Source organism: Trachymyrmex septentrionalis, unplaced genomic scaffold (assembly GCF_001594115.1).
Source record: "Trachymyrmex septentrionalis isolate Tsep2-gDNA-1 unplaced genomic scaffold, Tsep1.0 scaffold16, whole genome shotgun sequence".
NCBI lineage: Eukaryota > Metazoa > Arthropoda > Insecta > Hymenoptera > Formicidae > Trachymyrmex > Trachymyrmex septentrionalis.
In genome coordinates, this window is record NW_017304758.1 from 2,799,173 (window position 1) to 2,821,162 (window position 21,990).

The following is a 21,990-nucleotide window of genomic DNA, read 5'->3' on the forward strand; positions in this document are numbered from 1 at the left end:
AGTATTCTGTTCCGATTGGATTCAAATGTATTTTAAAATATTTTAAGAAAATACATTTGAATCCAGTATTCATAGTCCATTTTTATTTTGTGGCCGTCTTAAGTAATGTTTTAAGATGCTAACGCAGTTCTCTGATAAATTATGTTTGATTCATAATATTTAAAATTTATATTTCAGACAATTTTAAATATAAGAATCGACTAAAAATATCAGCCTTTTCCTTTGTATCAAAGAAAATTTTTAAGTAATATATTATAAAATATATATAATACTGTTATATACTTTTATTAATTTTGTATATAAAGTGTGTGTACAAAATTATTTTTTTCCAAAATTTTTTCCAAGTGTACAAAATTATTTATATTTTATTTCAGAGAAGTGTCATTTTTTAATTTAACTGGCATATTTAAATTCCATTTAGTACTGGTATCATTTCACAGTAACAATTTATAGTCTATCTCACTCACATAATGTATGTAATCGCGTTATTGGTAAAAAAAAAAAGTAATTAGATAGCGGTAATCCATCGTAGTTATTATTGTACATAATTTATAGTTCTAATCATGAGTGCTTGTATACGAAAAGTATCGGTTTACATGATTAACAATATCAGCCACCGCATAATTAAAAAAAATATATAATTTCATATTTCAATTTGTTGCGTCACGTAAGATTTGTAAGGTGGAAGTTGTTGATTAACACATTCGTGCGACATATCGAAATTAAAGTTATCAGATTCTCAGTCGTGAGAAATTCTCACAATAGTGAGTCTCATCTCACGATAGCTTCAAGGTTGTCGGCAAATTATTCCATATGCTATCCAACGGCTATCGCTGTGACAAGACATCGAAATGTTTGTTTTCGGCAAAAAATCACCTTTGATAAATTGAACGGATATCGAACGTTAACATTATAGGTCACAGTGTAAATTACAAAGTGAAGACAAAACAACGCGTACTTGCCGCTCTCCAGGATTAAGGAGAATCGTAAACATAATTGCATTAATATACATTATCTCGATTATAATAAATCAGTATAAACGAATTTCATAAGAACATAAATATCTATAAAGTACGTATTAACAATATAATTAACTCAAGAACAATCACCTGGAGTATTTTTTACATTCTAATGTAGAAAAAATAATAGTTTCCTTTATAACTGTAATTTTATTATATACTGCAAAAATTAAATATTCTCATTGCTTAACAAATAATCTTTTAATTTTTCTATTGCCCTGCTACGGTGAGAAATCTTGTTCTTCTCTTCTTTCGGCAATTCCGCGTAAGTCTTGTCGTAGCCTAGCGGTTGAAAACAAGGGTCCCAGCCGAAATCCCTGGAACCTCGCGGACTTACAATGGTGCCTTGAGTTCGACCTTGAAATAGATGAACTTCAGAGTCTTCACCAGAACAATAACCGAATGTGCAGACTGCCTCCGCCGATTTGTCCTCAAATCCATAGAGCATCCTATGAAGACCTTCAGGTCCCAGTTTTTCGAGGAACCATTTAATGTAAGGTCCTGGAAGACCCTTCAGTGCATTGAAGCAGAGACATGTATCTTCGATGATCACTGGGCCTTTCATTAGGTTTGCTGCGGCCCGACATTTGTCTCGACATATATCGTCTACTTCGCCCTGATATTCAGGCAGATCGACTTTCTTGCTCATTATCCGTCGAGAAAAGTCTTTTCCCAAAATAGCGATGAATTCTTCCAGCTTTTTCGCGTTTCCCGTCACGAATACTATGGGTAGCGACATTCTATAACAAAAGACACGTTAAGTATGGGGTATATTATTTTAACTTTTTAAAATTTCTTTAGTCAATGTTATGACATTAGAAAAATCTTTTCTCACTCTAGGATTAACTTGTCCTCCGAATGATAACATAATTGATAGAAATCAATATCATACCAAATTCTATAAAAAATAGTTCAAATGATTTCTTTATCTGTAATATAAAACTCGATAAATTATTACAAAATGGTATAATTAAAAAAATATATATTCTCATTGCAGATTTTCCCGTTTATATAAGCCGTTTAGTATAATTCAGAATGCTTTAAATTATAAAGAATGTAAGTTAATTAACTATTTTAATTCAACTATTCTTTATAGAATTTAATAAAAATAAAATATTTTATATTAGATTTCTAACTTCTAAATTACAAATATTTCTGGCGAAAATATTTCTAAGAATTTTTCATATAAATTTTCAGGTTTTTGAATTTTTCAATTTTTATATAATTTTATAATTTTTTAGAGAATTTCTTAAATTTTTTAATACAAACTGGAATATTTTAGAAATGTTGGGAATGCTTATAACTCAATCAGCAAACAATGTTTTTAAAACGTTTTTTAAATATTTATTTAATGTAAAAATATTTAATAAATATTTAAAAAATATTTTTTAAATATTGTATACTAATTGAAAAATATTGACTGGATTTACATCTTAAGAATATTTTATATTTTCAATTTTGAAATATTCTAAGATTTTTTGTTCTATAATTTCCAAAAAAACTTATAGAATCTATAGAAAAAGTTTAAGGTATTTTTTAAAAATCTTCATAAATTTATAATATGAAAAATTCTTAAAAATATAAATAAAAGGGAGCATTCAGCCACAACTAGATGTCTTAAGCGAAAGTCATATATTTAAAATTATAATATAACGTAGACGTTTCGATCAAGATTTAACCATCATTAGTACATACAAAAATAAAAACATAAAATTAAACAATAAACGCTAGTTGTGATTTAATGCTCCTTTTTATTTACATTTTGTATTGGTAAGCCACTTTTAAAAAATTTCAATTTAATTCTTAAAAATGTTATAATATAAAAATTTGTTTTATCAAAAATTAATCAAAGATTTAATCAAATTATGTTAGAATAAGATTCTCATTTTATTATTTGTTACATAATTTTATTTTTCTCCTGATCTTGAGCATTTTGTTTACATCTTTCAAATTGGCGCTCACAGTGAATTTATTCAGTGCAGTTCGGTGCAGAGAGAGAGAGAGAGAGAGAGAGAGAGAGAAGTACAATCATATGCACTTTGATATATTTAACATGTTGAATTTCTATCATCACGAATTGTTTTCAAAATAATATGAACGTCATGCAAACTACTTTTATTAGGCATACTTCTGATACTGGAAACAAACTTATTACCTTTTTAATTGAAGTACTTTTACGTTAAAATCTGTAGTCGCTTCTAACCAACAAAACCACTGTAGTCGCTTCTAACCAACAAAACCACTGTAGTCGATACATCCAACGTTGGTTTTTCAATCAAGCTAGCCAACTTCACTCGGATGAATCGTGAAAAGCTCATCATCCTCACTAAACCAAATAGGAAATAACCATTATTTATAATGGAAAACAATATAAATATAACATAATATTTCACTTTTAAAATGTAGAATTACCTTCGATTATTTTATATCATATCAAAATATGAAGATTGGCGTTTTTTCTCTCATCTGCATACAGCGCTTCGATGAGTTTGACATCACTTGACATACAACACGCCATTCTTATTATTTCCGAATGACCGTGATCAGTGGCGCCAGTGGTGGCTGGCCTGGCTGCTGGAGTAATGGAGTAATGTCAGTAGTATAGACTAAAGCAGTAAACGTTGTTGCATTGTTCAAAAATGCCGAGTCAAGAGGTAGTGACAACGAAGGTTGTGGTCCATCCGCTGGTGCTATTAAGTGTGGTGGATCACTTTAATCGCATGGGAAAAATCGGAAACCAAAAAAGAGTAGTCGGTGTACTCCTGGGCTGCTGGAGAGCCAAGGGAATTTTAGACGTGTCGAACAGTTTTGCAGGTTAGAATGTGTAAATACGCTACAATATTTCTTAAATCGTTCGTATTTGAAGTCAAGTTGTTCTGCTTTCATTATTGTGTCTAAAGCCACAAAAAATAAATGTATCTTATCTTTAAAACTAATATGCGATATAAAGAGATAAACCAGATACATATGTTTCAGTACCCTTTGATGAGGATGACAAGGATAAAAGTGTATGGTTTCTTGACCATGATTATCTTGAAAATATGTACGGAATGTTCAAGAAGGTTAATGGTAAAGATCTATGTAAATTTGTGCAAATTCTACAGGTTTTACTTGGAGTAAAAGTTCTGATTACGATATTTTATGTTGATTCTTAGCTCGTGAAAAGGTAGTAGGCTGGTATCACACTGGGCCTAAGCTACATCAAAATGACGTTGCCATCAATGAACTAATACGAAGATATTGTCCTAATTCGGTTTTGGTGATTATCGATGCCAAACCAAAAGATCTTGGACTTCCTACTGAGGCATATCAAGCAGTTGAAGAAGTACATGATGTACGTTTATATATATATATATATTATATCTGCTATCTGTTATACAAATAAACGTGTAATGAGAATTTTATTTGTAGGATGGTTCTCCTACCTCCAAAACTTTCGAGCATATTCCAAGCGAAATTGGAGCTGAAGAAGCAGAAGAGGTAGGAGTGGAGCATTTATTGCGAGATATCAAAGATACTACAGTTGGTACTCTTAGTCAAAGAATCACAAATCAATTACTTGGCTTGAAAGGACTACATGAACAAATTCGGGAAATTAGAGATTATTTGCTTCAGGTATGCATTTTTACCTTTGATAGAAATTAAGCTGTCTTTTCATGCTGATGCTCGACGCTCATTTTTAGTATCAAAACAGATTGCATGACAAAAATTGAGTATCAAACGTCGATTTCGATCACTTGACCTATTTTGATGCTAAAAATAAGCGTCGTCAGTATGAAAAGGCACTTTTATTTTTTATATTAATATTGTCAAAAGGTTTATTCAAATAATTGTTTTTTAGGTTGGCAATGGAAAATTACCTATAAATCATCAAATTGTTTATCAGCTTCAAGATATCTTTAATTTATTACCAGATATGACTCAAAGTAGCTTCGTCGATTCGTTATATGTAAAGACAAATGATCAGATGCTGGTTGTATATCTAGCAGCATTAGTTAGGTCTATAGTTGCATTACACAATTTAATTAATAATAAGCTAACCAATCGTGACGCTGAGAAAAAAGAAACAGATGGAAAGAAAGATACTAAGAAGGAAGAAAAGAAAGAAGAGGAGAAGAAAGGTGAGGAAAAGGCGAAAGCTAAAAGTCAGTGATCAGGAAATTTCTGAGCTTGCTCAGTTGAGACTGTTAAAGTTGAGGACAATTAATGACTTTGTGTGTAATAGTCAAGTCTGTTCACTATTTGTACAGAATGATATCTCACTTACAATAAAAATTTAAATATGTATTAGAAACAGCAAATTAATTCCTTCTGTGAATTATTCTGATATAATTTTGTAAGTTTTTAATATATTAGGCGCAAGTGAAAAAATAATAACTTAACACTTCTGTATTTTGAATGTAATGAATGATGTAGTAAATATATCGAAAAATTTAGAATTAAGACATTTTTACAAAATATTGTAATCTACAATATTTTCAGTGTTTTAATTAACAAGCCGTTAATATAAACGATAATATTCTATACGAAGTATAATTATTTATTTTCTTTCAATTCATCCATTAATCAACAAGCAACAAGCAGTCGATGCGTTTTTTTAAATTGCCTTAAGCGTATTGCTTAAAATTTAAGTTTCAATTAATATATGTGGTAGATATGGATTATGTATTTTTAGGATATGCAAGTCATTCTATTAAGAGAAAATATTACATTAATAAAAATAATCTTTTACTTATATATATATCTCGTTTTATTAATTGATCATTAATATTGAAACATTTTCTATTTATACTCTTTATCAAAAGAATATCTATACAAAAAAGCAGATATGTATACGCATAATCTTTAATTCTTGTACATGTTTCGGACGGAATATAGAGGTTTGCAAATTTCTTGCATTGTATATATAATATGATTTATGATTTGAAACACTGCAGCATTTATTAACAAACGTTATAGCATATTTTATTTCATATGATACAGCGATTAATCTGTCTGTGAAAAAATAATCTAATCTCCAAATCTTTTTATATGAGAATACTGAAAACCACAAGCAAAAGAAACCATCGATAGACATCAATCTTCGCAGTACTGCTGTAAGCTATGCCTACGTAAGGCCCCACATTTGTATCATTATAATGCTGAAAGTACCAATTGAAAGGATTGTCATCTATTACTTTGGCTTCATCGTCAATGACGAACACATCGTTCTGATTTTCGGTCGTCGTCTCGTCTATCTCGCTTCTCTGAACAGCGCTGGCGATCGACTTCTGTTTCTCTCTGGATTGTTCGGTACTGTAGCTGATGTACGGCGAGGCGACTTTGGTTATTGTAGATCTACCAAGTGGACGTAAATTTACAGATCCTGAAGACGGTACTTGTCCGCCCGGAATCAGAAGCGCGGACAAAGCAGATGCCTCCGTTCCTCGAGAAGTCACAGTTGTTTCTTTGGGCCGTGGATTTGATGTAGAGGACGTTAAGGGTACTGAGAAGTGCGAAATCGGTTTTGCATCCGTTTCTGTCACAATATCCAAATAGTCTGCAGTAAATAAAATAATATTTTTGTTAGATGTTTTAATAACGAAAGATTTAACTTGATTAAACTTTAACAGTTAAACCAATAGTGAAATCGGCTCTCAATTAATTAAAAATAGAGTTTACTTTAATAGAAACTTAATTACATATCTGATAATAAGAATGAAGAAGTCTCATAATAAAATTCGAATATATGGAACATTTTAAAATTAAATTCTATTATTAAATATTTTATTCAAATATAAACTTACTCGGTTTCTCATGGGAGTCAACTGTACTGTTTAAAACAGTTGGATCACTTTCATGTTCAGATATTTCTAAATTCCATTCTTTAGATCTGTCTTCTTTTGACGGTATTACCTGCACCGCTGCGGTTACAATTTCCTTAGTAATTGTAACTTTTTTTGCTTCCGTTGTTACTGATTTTGGTGTGGTCCAAATTATTCTGTTAGCGACTTCCATCTGCGGCTTCTCTATAAATTTAATGTCCTCCGTATTTACTTCTAAACTTTTGCCGTCATAAATTTCGGTGGAAACTGATGTTTCATGAGCTTCTTGTGATGAATCTTCCTCTACGATTATTGGCACGCTATTTTTCACTGCATTTGATGCATTAAGGCTTAAAAAAAAGTTTAAAGGATTAGCCGAATGTAAGTATCGATATAACAGCATTAAATTTAAAACAGTTTAAAACCATTTTTAATCTCTAAATCGTTTTAATTAAATAAAAAGAAATTATATATGGGCTTTACTTCCTATTAGGATTATAAAAAAAATTTTTGTTTTAATTAAAGAATTTGAAAAGTATGTTTTATCTCAGGCTGTTCTCAGAAAATAAGCTGATATTATTTATCATCGGATTTTGACGTCAAATGACATTGAAGACACTTTAACATCCAACAGTGACATATAACGGTACTTTAATTGTTTGCTGGGATGTTAGTGAAATTTAGAGGATTGCATCGAAAAAAAAGAATAATTATCTACCTAGTTCTATTGACGTTGGATAAAATTTTGCGAGATTCAAAACTCGTTGATCGAATGACTGTCGATGTAGTGGGAAGGTCTTCTCTTTCGCGCAAGCTTGTCCGCGGTTTCCCGGTTCTGGGGACAATTTTCTCCACCTTGGTCACGGTGCTATTTCCGCTTTTTCGAAGAACAGAACGTTCCTGTACCGACGTATTGCTTACATTCAACGATCTTGAAGTATTTTCATGCTTTGCGTGTTTCTCATACGTCAATCTAGGATCAGCGATCGGCACGAATCCACTTTGGCCGTGCGGCAAAGGCACAAAACCACCTCTATGAATTTCTGGTTCCGTGGGCGGAAAAGACCTGTAACGTCCTCGGCCGGGTCTATCCGACGACGACGATGATTCCGATGAAGATTCCTTTCTCTCTGCCTTTCTAGCCGAATGCCTCCACAGATTGAAATTCAAATTCGGTAGACTGAGTGGTAGACCGAAAAAGCTGAAGCCGGAGCTGCTAGGTGATGGTGGCACAGGATTTTTCTTTATTGGTAACGTGGTGTTCTTCTGTAATTGAGGCTTCTGCGGTGATGGGTGAATGATCTTCACTGTCTGGGTAGGTACACTGATAGTAGTAGACACACTGGGCAGCAACGTGCTTGTGTCACTTTCGTTCATGTCCTGATAATCTATGTATTGATACAAATAATCAGAGTCCTGGGAAACGGAAGGCTTTTGCGTTGAAGAATCCTTTAGATTCATCCACAATGGTATTGTCTCTGTAATCCCAAATGCTGACAATTTTTAATGTAATTTAATAAACATAATATAATATAATTTGTTTGCTGGAGAATTATTTCTTTTGGATTTATAAATTCCAATTATATATAATTCAGGTGCCACTTTTGAAAGATTTTCTTATAAAATATAAAAAATAATTTAAAGACTAATATAATAATTCACCAGTGATAAAAAGTTTATGTTTTTTTATAGGCTGTTAATTAATTTATTTTATTTAGATTATTCGTAATTATTTACCAGATGAAGAAACTGAAGGAGTCGCAACATTAATCATTTCAGCCTCGCATCCTGGATGAATCGGTTCCACATATCTCTCACGCTGACAATCCTGTCGCGATAATCTAAGTTCTTTGAAAAGAGAGCCGTCAGCGCATCTAGGACCCTCTGTGGAAGCTTGCTGTAGCCATCCTCGCAGCCAAAGCATGCCGCAAGAACAGGACAGTGGATTTCCTTTCTCAGAAATAAGAAAAAATATAAATATAAAAAATTTTTAGTTTTGCAATTATCAAGAGATGATTTTAATAATGGAAATTAACGTGAATTAATATTTCATCCTGACATCAATTGATTTAATTCTTCGGAGTTGTCGCAAAAATCTATAACAGTTATTGATGCTAAATCTATAAGATCTATTTTAATTCATGTTAATGTGTATAAGCAATTTTTTTTAACATTTTTCCAAATTTGTTTTTTTCTAAAATAAATAATGCAAAAATTACCCTTTAATTATTTTTTATGTTTTCACATTACTATTGTTATTTTTATTATACTAAAAAGTAATTTTACAAAAGAAAGAGAGACGTATGAATTATGTATGAACATATTTCATATTATGATTATACGTGTTTATAAATATTTATGTATGTTTATACATATTTACACACATTAATGTAAATTATAAAAATTTTTTGCCGGGATAACAAGTACATTTTAATAAAAATAATTTAAATTTGTAGATATACAAAGAAACATTTTTGATAAAGAAATTTATAATTAGTTCAATAGATCCATCATCAGTTCCGGAGAGTTAAATACGACTTTTTATATAATTTTCATTAATTTAATCAATATTATCAATTACCGTCGATATCTAAGACAGCGATGTTTGATCGCAGCCTTTTGAAAGTGTTTTCGGAGACCGCAGTCATCCGATTACTTCGCAGACTCAATACCCGCAATCTGGGCATATCATCGAAAGGTGAACCGTGCACGGCGCAAATCCGATTGTTGTCCATCTATAAGCAGTAAGAAGAACAGCCGTAAGGCGGCTATGTAAAGTGGCTTAGCTATCTCCCTAATTAACAATACAAGTATACGAATAATTGCTCCGTCAGCAGAACGGCCCGTCTCGCACCACGGTTCACGTAAGAGTTTCACTCTCGACGAGAAAGTATTTTTCTTTATTAACGAAGACTCTCGTTGTTTTATACAAGATATGTTTTGCAAATTAATTCGGATAAATTGTTCATAAATTGTACTGTAATTATTTTAAATTTCTGATCATAATGCAAAAAATACTTAAATGATATAAAATTACATAATATTTCTATCTTTTAAAACTTCATAAAACTTTGAAATTTTCGCTATAAGTACCTTTAGTTCCACCAGCCACTCCATAGCTGCTAGACTGTCGCTAGAAACTCTGGATAATCGATTGTAACTGAGATCAAGAACCTCTAACGAGTGAAGGCTTTCCAGACCGACGTATTCCAAGTCCGGCAGGTGATTGTGACTTAGATTAAGGAAAAGTAAGTGTGGCACGTTAATGAAGGCATTACTAGCGATTTCCTGGATCAGATTCTCCTGAAGTTCCGCGCTCTGTAGCAGCGGTAATTCGGTGAAAGCGCCACTGGGGATGGACTACAAAATCATATACGTTACATTAGATTTCCATTTATTAGTTTAATATATTTATAAAACTTATTAAATATAAAAATTAAATAGCATGTAGTATGAATTTTCGATACATTCTGAAATTTTTGTATTATAACAGCTTTTGAAACTCTTCACTTGTATTTGATAAAATGTACAACAAAGATGCTTTGTCTAAACTGTTTGAAGCATCTTTAATACTAATCTGAAATGACTTATTATTCTACAATTGTGGATGACCATAAAACTATATTATTACTTGTAATCGATTCCTGCCGAGTCGGACGGCCTGCAACTCCGGTAATGCTTTAATTGCGTTTCTCTCGATCACCCTGAGATCATTGTTTTCGAGATCAATCAAGGATAGTCGTGGTAATCCATCGAACGCACCTTCCCGCAACTCACGTATATGATTTCTAACTAGTTTCAACTCCAACAAGGACGATAGACTGCTTAACGTTTCCGGAGATAGGATGTTCAGCTTGTTGAAGCTCAAGTCGAGGACCCGTAGAGCTGTTAACCCGTGCAACGATCCGGGTAACTCGGTCAAAGTATTGTGCGACGCGTACAGTTCACGAAGGTCTCTATAATTGATATTGATGTTATCATTTTGAAAGTGGGATTTAAACAAATCTTTTTTCTCAGAGTAAGAAACCAAAAAATGTTTAAAGATTGTACGAAAGATTGAAACATTCTTTTAATTTCTTTTATGGCGTTATTTATAGTGTTTTAAATAAAAGTATTTAAATTATTTATTACGAATTTATCAATTCAAGTTTAATCGTAGATTTATTTATACCTATCATGTATGTAACATAACTATCTTGGATATTAATAGATCTGCTAAATCTAGGAGAAAATTATATATATATTAATCATTAATCATCATTAGAAAATGCCTAATTCGAATTTTAAATTTAGGTTTAATTAAATTTAGGTTTTATTAAGCATATATCTTTTGCATTAGATTAATTCTATCTTTTGGAATATCTTGTTACCGACATGTTAAACTTGATGAATGAGATTAAATAAGATTGCGTATAAAATCCAGTGTCAAATTACTGTCAAATTAGCCCACACCAGGCCGATGCTATACAACGTCGAGAAAGAGATATTAGCGTGTGCACGAAGAACTTTCTAGGTATCAAAAGAGTGATGCAATCAAGTAACCACGAGTGAAACTATTTTTTCACTATAATACGAAACTGCGAAGTAATATACAAAAGAAGAGAAAAATTGTTTCTATTATTATAAACGTGATACATTAAGTTTTGATAGTTAAAAACGAACGAATTTTGATACTTTTTATACATATGATTTAATTATTTAATACATATAAAGGGTAACAAAAAAGTTTGGTTACAAATGTGTTTGTCAAATCATTAAATAACACATACGTATATATTTATAAAAAAATCTTAAATGTATACTATTACGTAAGCAGTAAGCTAATGTCATATATTCATCATTTTGATATGAAAAATAATATTAGTTTAAGCTATTTGAATAAATTTAAACACACAAAACTTTATCACACAAATTTTATTGTCATCTTGTACGTGTGTGTGTGTGTGTGTGTGTGTGTGTTTGTGTTATAACAAAATAGATATTACATTCAATAATAAACTCAAATATATCCCTAGTATAATTATTATTTAATATTTTAAGCATATTCTTAGAATATTAAATAAACATTTTAATTAAATAATATTATACACTTATAGAAATATTTTATCAGATATCCCAGTGAGAAATGACAATGAAATCGATATCGATTCCATTGTCATTTTTATTATAAAGATCGTATTATTAAAATTGTTGATTTTCTTACCTGGTATTAATAAAGGTAGCATGAGGAATTTGTGCAAGATTATTTCTGCTCAAATCAATTCTTTGCAGTCTCGTATTCTCTTGAAAAATATCTGGTCGCAGAACCTCCACTCGATTGCCCCGAAGATTCACATCCATCAACGACTTTAATGGTCGGAAACTTCGGCCGTGTAACGTGACCAGCCGGTTGCATCTTAAGTCTAGCTGTTCCAATCCCATGAGTCCGTCGAAAACGCCGTCGTCTAAAAGTCTTAAGGCGTTGTAGCCTAGATTCAATTTTTTCAAATTCGGTAAGTTAGCCAGAGTACCAGATGGAATTCTGTCAATCCCATTCGAGCTTAAATCCAACGACCGTAGAGCAGGTAGAGCTAAATCCTGAGAGGACGCGGTTGGTAGAGCAACAATACGGTTCTTTTGCATGTGAAGATGTTCGATATCTTTCGGTAGACCAGGGACTACTTCCAGCATACGATTCAAACCGATGTCCAACTCGTATAAATTTGTCAGGTGTCGGAAAATTAAAGGATGAATGACGGATAAGGCGTTCCCGGAAACATTGACATGCTCCAGCGCCGGTGTGCCCAGAAAAGACTCGGGTTCGATGAGTCCTATAGCATTACCACTAAGATCAAGCCGCCTGAGATTTGGTAGATTAGCAAACAGGCGTGGTTCTATGTGACGAAAGTAGTTCTCCGATAGATCTAGGCCCTGAAATTACCTTAACCGGTTAGATAGACGTCGATAGATTGACATTATTGTGCATATTCAGTCTAATTTGATTGCTTATAACTTTTATAAAAATGAACATATAAATTTTTTTTTAAAACATCAGACATTAAAGAATTTAACGATATCAAGCAAATGTACAATATATTTTTATTTTAAAAGCAATTATATATAAGCATTATATATAAGCATTATATATAAGCAATTATATATAAGTAAGAAAAAGTATTTGAAAAAAAATTGATATATGCCATATTAAAGAAGCATTTAAGGATTAAAAGAGAATCAAAGTTAAATTCGAAATTAATAAATTATTGAAAAGTAATAAATAATTGTGCATAAAATTCATGACTAATATTTAAAGAATTAACAGACACTTTACTTTTAATGCTGGCAAATTCCAGAAGGGAGCTTCCAACAGATTCGACAGGGAATTGTTTTTCAGCCTGAGTTCCCTCAGAGCTGGCATCGCCGTGAACGTTTCTCTTTGCAAAAATGCCAGCCTGTTATGATTTAGATGGAGCCTTTCCAAAGTGGGATGGCCTCTTAGAGCACCGAAGGGTATTTCCTCCAACTGATTGTGACTGGCATCTAGGAACTTCAGCCTTGGCAGAGCCTCAAGCACGGATCGTATCTCCGCTACATGACTAAGGTCATTATTGATCAACCATATCTCTTCCAACGCGTTTCCTATTCGTTGCGGAAAGAATTCCGGATGAATGCGATAAATTAGATTATGATTTAAGTCCATGGACTTGAGGGCTGGTACTCCCTGGAAAGCACCGGCGAATATTTCGGTAATGTGATTGCGCGACAGATAGAGGCGCGATAAAACAGTAAGATCGACGAAAGAGCCTTCGCCCAAGCGATTGATGCGATTTCGATCCAGACGTATCACTGACAGCGACGGGAGATCCATACAAGCACGACCGACCATACCGGCGTCGATTATGGCGTTTCCAACCAACGAGATCTCTTTGAGCTCTGGTAGATTGATCATGGCTCGTGGATGAATCCAATGGATTCCAGAATCAGTGATGTTAATCAGTTCTAATCGAGGTAGACTTCGAAGAAGTCCAGCCTCCAGTCTAGTTAGTCTGGGACTACCCAGCACGTGTAACTGTTCCAAGTTGGGAATGTCTCGGAAGTTCCTTGGGACGAGTTCTAGCAAGGCCGGAGAATTGATCTGAAGATACCTTAGCTTCGGCAGACCGGAAAATCTCGGTAGTCGCTTCATCACGCGACTCTGCAGTGTCATTGCCTCGACACCCTGCAGGTTCTCCAGACTGTCCACAGGTAGAGATCGCAGATCGGGCTCAACGATAAATAGTTCCAGCAAGGAGTCGTGTAGGCCTTCCAGCCAGCCGGAGGATACCCTTTCAAGACGATTGTTTCGCAGCATCAAGCGCAGGACTCGTAAAGTTGCGAACACTTTGCCAGGTAAACTGGGTAGATTGTTGTTTTCTAGAATCAGCTCGTCTACCGGTCGGTCCATATAGTGGCTCACTGCCTGCAGACCTTCCAGTACCTTTGGTAACTCGCTGTGGCTACACCTGTGCGAATTTAAAGCGTTCAAAATTGTTTATGTAATTCTCGGGATTACATATCTGAACCGTATAAACTTGCCATATCTGAACCTCCATATCGCGCGTGGAGCATCTGCATGGCAATATCCTCTCTTGAAGCGGACATCCGTAATCTGGATCTAACTGGGCACTGGCACCGATGGAACGGAATGCCAGGAGCCAGCCGATTATCAAGAGCCCACCGCCCTGCGACGACCTGACCATCGCGCATTGGGACCGTAGTTTACGATCGCGAGTACCAGTTCCGCATTTTCTGAAATACACGTGCGTTTGCACGTGAACGAACGAATATGGATTTTGAAGGATAAAAAGTCTAGCATTAGAAAAAATGTGAATGTAGCTCTTTAGTTAAAATATTTTTACACAAGTTGATGATTAGAATAAAATCTATCTGATTGAGGACGTTTTAATCTCCTTCCAGGTGTCATGAGTTACAAAGTCGTTTTTACACCTACGCACTAAATGCAATTTGTTGCTAAAATACTCATCTGGAGACACTGGTAGTGTCTCGGCGCTAAGCTATGGCGCGAAACACGGACGTGCTTTCTTTACGCAAACCGGCGAGTTGCGTCAAGTCGAAGTTATCGAAAATTCAATAAGGACTTAAATGATAACAGTAACGTCACATTTCAACATCTCAAGAGTTACGTAGTATCTCTTCTGCGAGATGACGAATGCATGGTTCGAAATCTTGCTCATAAAACAAACTATTAATTGGTAGGATTTTAGACATTAAAAGTCCTTGGATGGGTCACGGTACGCCTCTGTATCTTGAGCGTGATGCCACGCACTGTACGCGTGTACACACGTCACGGTCGCAGACGGCAAAATTGATGTCTCGTACCGTAAGCGAAGTTAAAGACCGCTAGGACAATCATTGTCCGTAATAATTGTCGTCGCGCGAGCGCGCTTCTGATGTATAAAGTGATGACCGATGAATAAAAGTGGAGTGAATTGGATTAAGATTAAAAATTTGCATTTTAGAGACACAGAGAAAGTTTAGAGACGTTGGTATTTTAATTTGAGTAAATTGTAAAGTATTTTGTTGGATAACATTATTATGTGCAGACAAAGTGACAAAAAATATAAAATCAGATATGTATAATTGTATGTATTGTAATTATAAATAAATAAATATATATATATATATATAACAAATGTATATATATATATATATATATATATATAATTATATACAAATATACATGTATATACATATGTGAAATTAAATTAAGACATAGCATGTGTATTTCATTCTCTGTTGCACATTATCTGCTTTTGTTACTACTACGTAATATTTTGAGGTAATTATTTTGCGTAATTATTATCGCGAGGAAAAAAATAACTAGTAATTTACGCAAACATATATGCACTAATAGAAAGATAAAAGCGTTTACCAAACATCCTGTCATGCAGAAAAACGTATATTTCGTAATATGCCATTTTAGAATGAAACAATCGGGCGGCCTGAAAAACCATTCGTACGTGAATAATGTCGATATAGCGCGATCGCCACGATAAAACGAATCTAAGTTGCATTGTACGTGTTGCGTTAACAAAAAGATCTACCTTGATATATCTGTTTCCGCATCTCAAAGCGCTTTCGTAGGATTGAAGAAATTGAACTCAAATAATACAATTAATTGTTGCAAAAATATTATACGTTTTAAAACAAAAATGGGGGCTTTTGCATTTATAAATATCGAGATTGGCAGAACAAACCTACGACATTTTGAATTTAAGCTGCTAATAACCGTTTCCACCAATGTAGATTAACTTTATTCTCGGTTCAACTTAATCTTTTTTTAATTCTTAGAAAAATATCTTCAGTTCTTTAAGTAAGAAAAAAATGAAACAAAATTAAAAATAGTTAATCTTTATTAGTCCAAACAGATATAAATCTTGGAATTCGCTTTAATTAGTTTACACCTGGTGAAAATTTTTTTCATAATTTTTTATATAATTTTTCAGAATATCTATATAATTTTTAAGAATTTCTATATAATTTTATAACTTTCTCACATTTTTTTATACAAATTGAAATACTTCTCAGAAAATCTACATCTTTTCTTAGAATTCTGAGAGAAGATGTAAACTTCCCAAATATTTCTGAGTATTTCTGAAAAACGTTTCAATTCGTATAAAAGTTATAAGAAAAATTTTTACTAAAGCAAGATTGATATAAATAGATTATATACATATAACTGATATAAATAAACTCGTAATATATGTTGAAACTGATTACACTTAGAGGCAGCAATAAAATTACAATTGCGCAGAATGAGGTATATGCTTAATTAACAGAGCACACTATTTATTATACCCGTTATTTTTTAGATGTGCTCTTTTTCTTCTCTTGGATAATAGTTCTCGGATAATAATTTCTTTTTATTCAATTCCTCGCATACTACTCGTATTGCCGTTTTCTGCGATTTTGTTTACATATATATGTATTAATGGTTATCGTATCTTATTAAAAAATTTCTTCAAGATCTCTTAAGTACTAAGGCAATGCGTTAATGCTATAGCTTCGTCTTCATATACATTATTGTATGTTTTATGTTAATATTCTATTATATTTACACTTATTTGTATACTTTATAATTAATAAAGTTATTATATTAGGTTAAGTAAAAAGTCATCGCGTTTTTTTAAAAGACATCTATCAGTAAAAACCGCAATTACTTTCTTACCAACAATATAAATATATCTTGATAGAGTAAAGTTTCAGCTTTAAAAATCTCTTTTTTAAATTATACGATACGACAATTTTTAATGGAGTTATGAGCAATTAAAGTCAAAATAATTCTTTTATTTAATCCGCGATAACTCAGTAATCAAAAGTCGTAGGAATAAAAAAAACGATTTTGTAGGGAAAGTATCAAGCTTTCACGATAGGTAATCGAAAATTTTCTCAAATTCGTTTTGGACACGTTACAAATCCACAAAGTGAGAAGAAAATTTTTCGTCTTTTTCAGCTCATAGTTTTTGGTATGTAAAAATTATCAAACTCATATAAACTTAAAAAATGTGATAAGCTTTTAAAAGTAGAGATTTCAAGCTTTAAAACCCTTTTTTTAAATTTGAATTTCATTCATTATTGACGAAGATATTGTATATACAACTTTGAGCTAAAAAATACGTGATGACTTTTTACTCAACCTAATATTAATATTACATTCTTTTTTTTTTAAATATTATTTACCCAGACAACATGTATGTCTGAAAATGAGACATAAGATATCTCAAAGACATTTTTGAAAAAAGCGTCTTAAAGACGTCTAAAAGACGTCTCATGTCTTCATTTTGAACTTTATATTGTCTGGATAAAGATGAAATGTTGATAAATATATGCGACTGGTTTCTCTTCATAACTCATAAAGAAGTATGGATACAATTTTAGTGAAAGTGATACTCACTTCCTGATATTTCGCCGTCAGTGACCTCAAGCGTACATCTCATTTTCTATCGCAAATGCTAATTTTACGTCATTATGCAACTGTATAAAGAAGACTGTACTGTTTGTGTATCACAAATTGTTCATAGTACAAGAACATTAATAAATATCGAGCAGGGGATTTTTGGCAATCTGTTTTAAATAAGATTTCTAATGTTTTCTAAAATGTTGTTTCATATATCATAATTTTTTAAATATGTATATGAAAAATTAACTATTTCCACAAAAGCTTTTCATTTTTATATCATATTATTAAGATTATTAAAAATTGTAAGCATTGATATGTATCAATGTTCACCTATTGTCTTTCTTCTTCTTGAACGTGAAACAAGGAGAGCAGTAGATGTGTGTGAATATCGACACACATTAAATCAATTATAATCAGCAATACAAATCTTGAACACTGAATTAAAAAATTATTTTAGTCGACTAAAATAAATTTCTACAAAAAAAAAAAAGAAATTTATTTTGAAGTGATTACCAAAATTGTGCATTAATCTTGTTATTGTTCCATAAACATTTATTTAATAAAAGTTCCAAATAATGTCAATCTTTAAACCTTTGTTTACAAACTTTCATTTACCTTCTATGTTAGCAGTATTCGTCAAATCAGCGTCTTGCTTCTAAAGAACTTTAATGTTTTTCAGAAAAAAATCCACCAAAAAACCAAATTTGATTCTTATAAATTATTTGCACTCAATTCTTACACACAAAACGAATAATATATATTTTTTATGGGGTCACGTGTGCGCGCGCACACACGGCTTATCTTTTTCAACGTCTCTCCGGTCACGAGTACAGCTTTTCGTGATCTCGTTACGTACTAAATGCACTGAAGAAGCTGTTCGCAAAAGCGTGGTGGCCTGTACAAACTTGAGGGGAGAAGATGACGGTACCATGGTGTGGGTGATGGCGGGAAGGACGGGAAAAGAATTGCGAAGTGCGTGTCCAGCCACCGTGAAGACACGCTTCCAGGAAATTCTTCCCTTTCCCCACAAATCTCACCGATCTTCGAATGGTATAATTCGGCATCGGTAAAAAATCATCTTCCCTTTCGTTTTCCGCGTTACACGCATGGTGAAGCAACCGAGGTCGATCGCGCCCCGACCGACTTCGCTCGAATGAATGTGTGAAAACAAAAAGGAAATCTAATACAAGTAAAATATCTGTGTCAGTCTTTGTAGATGTTAATGCGTAAATTAAATATTCATAACGTGATATATATAATTCGCATAGATACATTTTACGAATCGTATTTATCGCATTATGTATATTTCATTTACGCACCGTAAAGGGTCACATAGGCGTTTTACTTTAAGGTACCTCTACACAATTCGCAAATCGCAAAATGTAGTTCACAAACGCAAACTCAGAATGAAAATTTGTTTTTTTCATTGTGTGCGATTAGTCTTCATCTGTGTGTATCTTGCGTATGATGATCGTCATTCTGCGTCAGTATTTGCGAATTACGTTTACGATTTGCGAATTATGTAGAAATACCCTCAAATTTATTCTTGGAGCCCAATAAAAAAAATGTTACTATTTTATTTATTTTTATTCGAGAAGGAAATGTTTAATAATTCAATTGATTTCGAAAGTTTAGAATTACCATTATTTTTGAAAATAAACAGTTATTAATTTTTTTATTTAACTATATCCACGCGTGTTATATTGATTTCTCAATTACGATTTTTTGAAATTATAGAATTAAAAAATGTTTGTGGAATGTTTAATGGTACGCATACATTATTCTGTTTAAAGTTCTATTTTTTAAGGGCAAAAAAATTAATCTTAATGAAATATATAATATGTATCCATATGTATATAGATTTGCAATGCTATCGTTGGAAAAGTGATAATTGCCATAAAATATGCGTAAGATAATTAAGAAAATATATTAACATATTGTTTATTTATATATATTAAGAAAGTTGCATACGCTTAAAATTATAAAGTTAATGACTTGTACTTTCCATTTAATGTTTCTATTTAATTGTAACTACGTTCGATGGTCAATCGCGTAGTGTTTCTATGTGCTGTTAGCATATTGTTGCAGTCTGACATCACTGGCACTAGTAGCGTAAATAAACAATGATTGTAAGTCTATTCGCATTACTTAAAATCCTCAAATATTTGTGCATCTAAAAATAAACATAAATTCTGACAAAGATTCTGAATACGAAAAGTAACGCAAATAGTTCTTATATCTAAATAATAAATAAAATTTGAATTAAATATCACAGTGATCTGTATTATTTTCCATAATGAATTAATCTATCAGTGATCCAAACTAATATTGGCGATAAATATCGTTAATTTTCAAATAGCTGTATAACAGTAAACTTTTTCTTTTAAACAACATTTCGTTATATCCTATAAAAGTGTATTAAGTAAAATTAAATCATTAACTCGATGATTAAAATTTCCAAGGCTTTATTCCGCGTATCTATATAAATATGTGATCGAACGTTCTTTTCTATCTTGATATTCATATGGTATCTACGAGTGGTTTATTTACGTCTTCACGGTTTTTACTTTCGCTATGCAGGCCTAAGCAATAAACCGGTTTTGGATCGCACGATGAAATAATAGCCTCACTATTAGTCTGCGTTAACCAAGCCTCCTTTGATTATCAATATTGTAGGTAAATAAATTCAGTAAAAATTTCTAAATTCAAATCTTAACTCGATTTTTTGAAAAAATATAAATTTTATAGTACACATTCAAGAAGCAAATACAAAATATAAAAATTCAAAATTGTATGTATAAATATTGTTAACATAATTTAAATATTGTTAAAAATTAAATGAACTAAAAATAAGTAATAGTATATAAATATAATAGCCATGACAAAATAGTCAATAAAACTGAATTAATGATGTCTACAAATATCATTATGATAAATAAAATTTTGTGATTAAAGTAAGTATAACTTCAATGATAGATGCCTACTTCAATAACACAATCTTTATGACATTGTTAAACAAGTTTGCGTAAAAGAACTATTTAAGAACTATTTAAACTTCTTTTTGTAAAGACTCGTTCACATTGGAACATGAGCAGAAGTGCGATGATATATTTGTGATATATACAGTTTATTCTTTTCACAAATTCTTATGAAAATATCTTTTTTTTTACACTAATTGGTAAAATATAGCCTGTATTGCTATATTGATACGAAAATTTTGAGTATATTTCTTTTGCAAGGAATGTTTTTAGGAGTTTTTAATTGGAATCAGAAATAATGATGCGATCGAAATTATTCGGATATTTTTAAAGCAATTTGAGATCTTGGGCAGCAGAGAGAATAATTCTGTACATATAACATTTAAGAGACAAATTGGAGATGCAGTTTGTTTAAATATGACAAACACTTGCTTGTCTGCGATATATTTTTTCCGTGTGAAGGAACCTTTATTAGACTATAGTGAGGCAGCATCTGTGGTCTAACAGGTTTTGAAAATGAACTGTGATATAATGTATAGTCATTATTCAAACTTCCAGTTGTTTATCGACCACCAACGGGGAAAGATTAAATTCTTAAGTTTTCTACCTCGAAATTTCTTTATTCCAGATGAAGTCATTTGGATTGGACACTGGGTATTTTTAAATAGCAAATAGAATATCTTTCTTTCTCTTATATAATATTTTATTGTGTAAAAATCGTTTAAAATTATATAGAAAATTAAATAGAAATTTAGATAGGAAGACCGATAAGAAAGATATTATCGAGACAAGATCTTTTATCTTTTCGAAACTATTGGTGCATTGTTTTTTTGAATAATGTTGTACAAAAGTGTTACTCGATTTTCATATTATTTTACGAGAAATGTTCGAAGAGACTTTCACATAACCATCAATCCTCTTCGCAAAATAATCAAAGAATCTGATAACGGCGAGTCCGTCAACATTGAAAATGCAATTAAGCCTCCACGAATATTAATAACAGGTGAGTATTACATAACATTTAGTGAGGTAATTAAATAATATTTCTTTTCCCTGAAACTTGTTCTCGCTATTAATATATTTTACATACAATATATTTTTTATTACTATATTTTACATTAGTATATTTTTTCAACAATTAAAAACAAAATGTCATAAGACTGCACGTAAATACACAACTATGTAAAATAACGAAAGAAGAATTTTATTGGTCTGAGCTAGATATTTGTGTTTAAATAGTATTTTAATAT

At 32.0% G+C, this 21,990-nt stretch overlaps 4 protein-coding genes across 4 annotated transcripts in view; 2 read left to right on the forward strand and 2 right to left on the reverse strand.

Moving 5' to 3' along the window:
• Positions 1–1,188: 1,188 nt before the first annotated feature.
• On the reverse strand, positions 1,189–3,515 carry LOC108746143 (inosine triphosphate pyrophosphatase). Its single transcript, XM_018482712.1, has 3 exons — positions 3,432–3,515; positions 3,175–3,345; positions 1,189–1,759 (listed from the first exon to the last, which is right to left on the reverse strand). The coding sequence occupies exon 3, from the start codon at positions 1,756–1,758 to the stop codon at positions 1,189–1,191; it is 570 nt and encodes a 189-aa protein (XP_018338214.1). The 5' UTR covers position 1,759; positions 3,175–3,345; positions 3,432–3,515.
• A 60-nt stretch (positions 3,516–3,575) lies between these two features.
• On the forward strand, positions 3,576–5,288 carry LOC108746142 (26S proteasome non-ATPase regulatory subunit 7). The gene is made up of 5 exons (XM_018482711.1): positions 3,576–3,833; positions 3,996–4,088; positions 4,175–4,353; positions 4,431–4,634; positions 4,861–5,288. The coding sequence occupies exons 1-5, from the start codon at positions 3,659–3,661 to the stop codon at positions 5,170–5,172; spliced, it is 963 nt and encodes a 320-aa protein (XP_018338213.1). The 5' UTR covers positions 3,576–3,658; the 3' UTR covers positions 5,173–5,288.
• A 605-nt stretch (positions 5,289–5,893) lies between these two features.
• On the reverse strand, positions 5,894–18,405 carry LOC108746188 (protein artichoke-like). Its single transcript, XM_018482799.1, is given in 11 exon segments — positions 5,894–6,558; positions 6,806–7,173; positions 7,542–8,316; positions 8,561–8,773; positions 9,405–9,558; positions 9,917–10,183; positions 10,455–10,779; positions 12,027–12,733; positions 13,134–14,360; positions 14,362–14,590; positions 18,378–18,405. Coding segments are annotated over 10 exon segments (4,728 nt in total). The 5' UTR covers positions 14,542–14,590; positions 18,378–18,405; the 3' UTR covers positions 5,894–6,046.
• A 3,098-nt stretch (positions 18,406–21,503) lies between these two features.
• LOC108745993 (L-threonine 3-dehydrogenase, mitochondrial) overlaps positions 21,504–21,990 on the forward strand; it is a 5,380-nt gene continuing 4,893 nt past the window's right edge. The window contains exon 1 of the mRNA XM_018482450.1: positions 21,504–21,743. Within this exon, the coding sequence (XP_018337952.1) occupies positions 21,578–21,743 (166 nt within the window). The 5' untranslated portion in view covers positions 21,504–21,577. The remainder of the gene's footprint in view (positions 21,744–21,990) is intronic.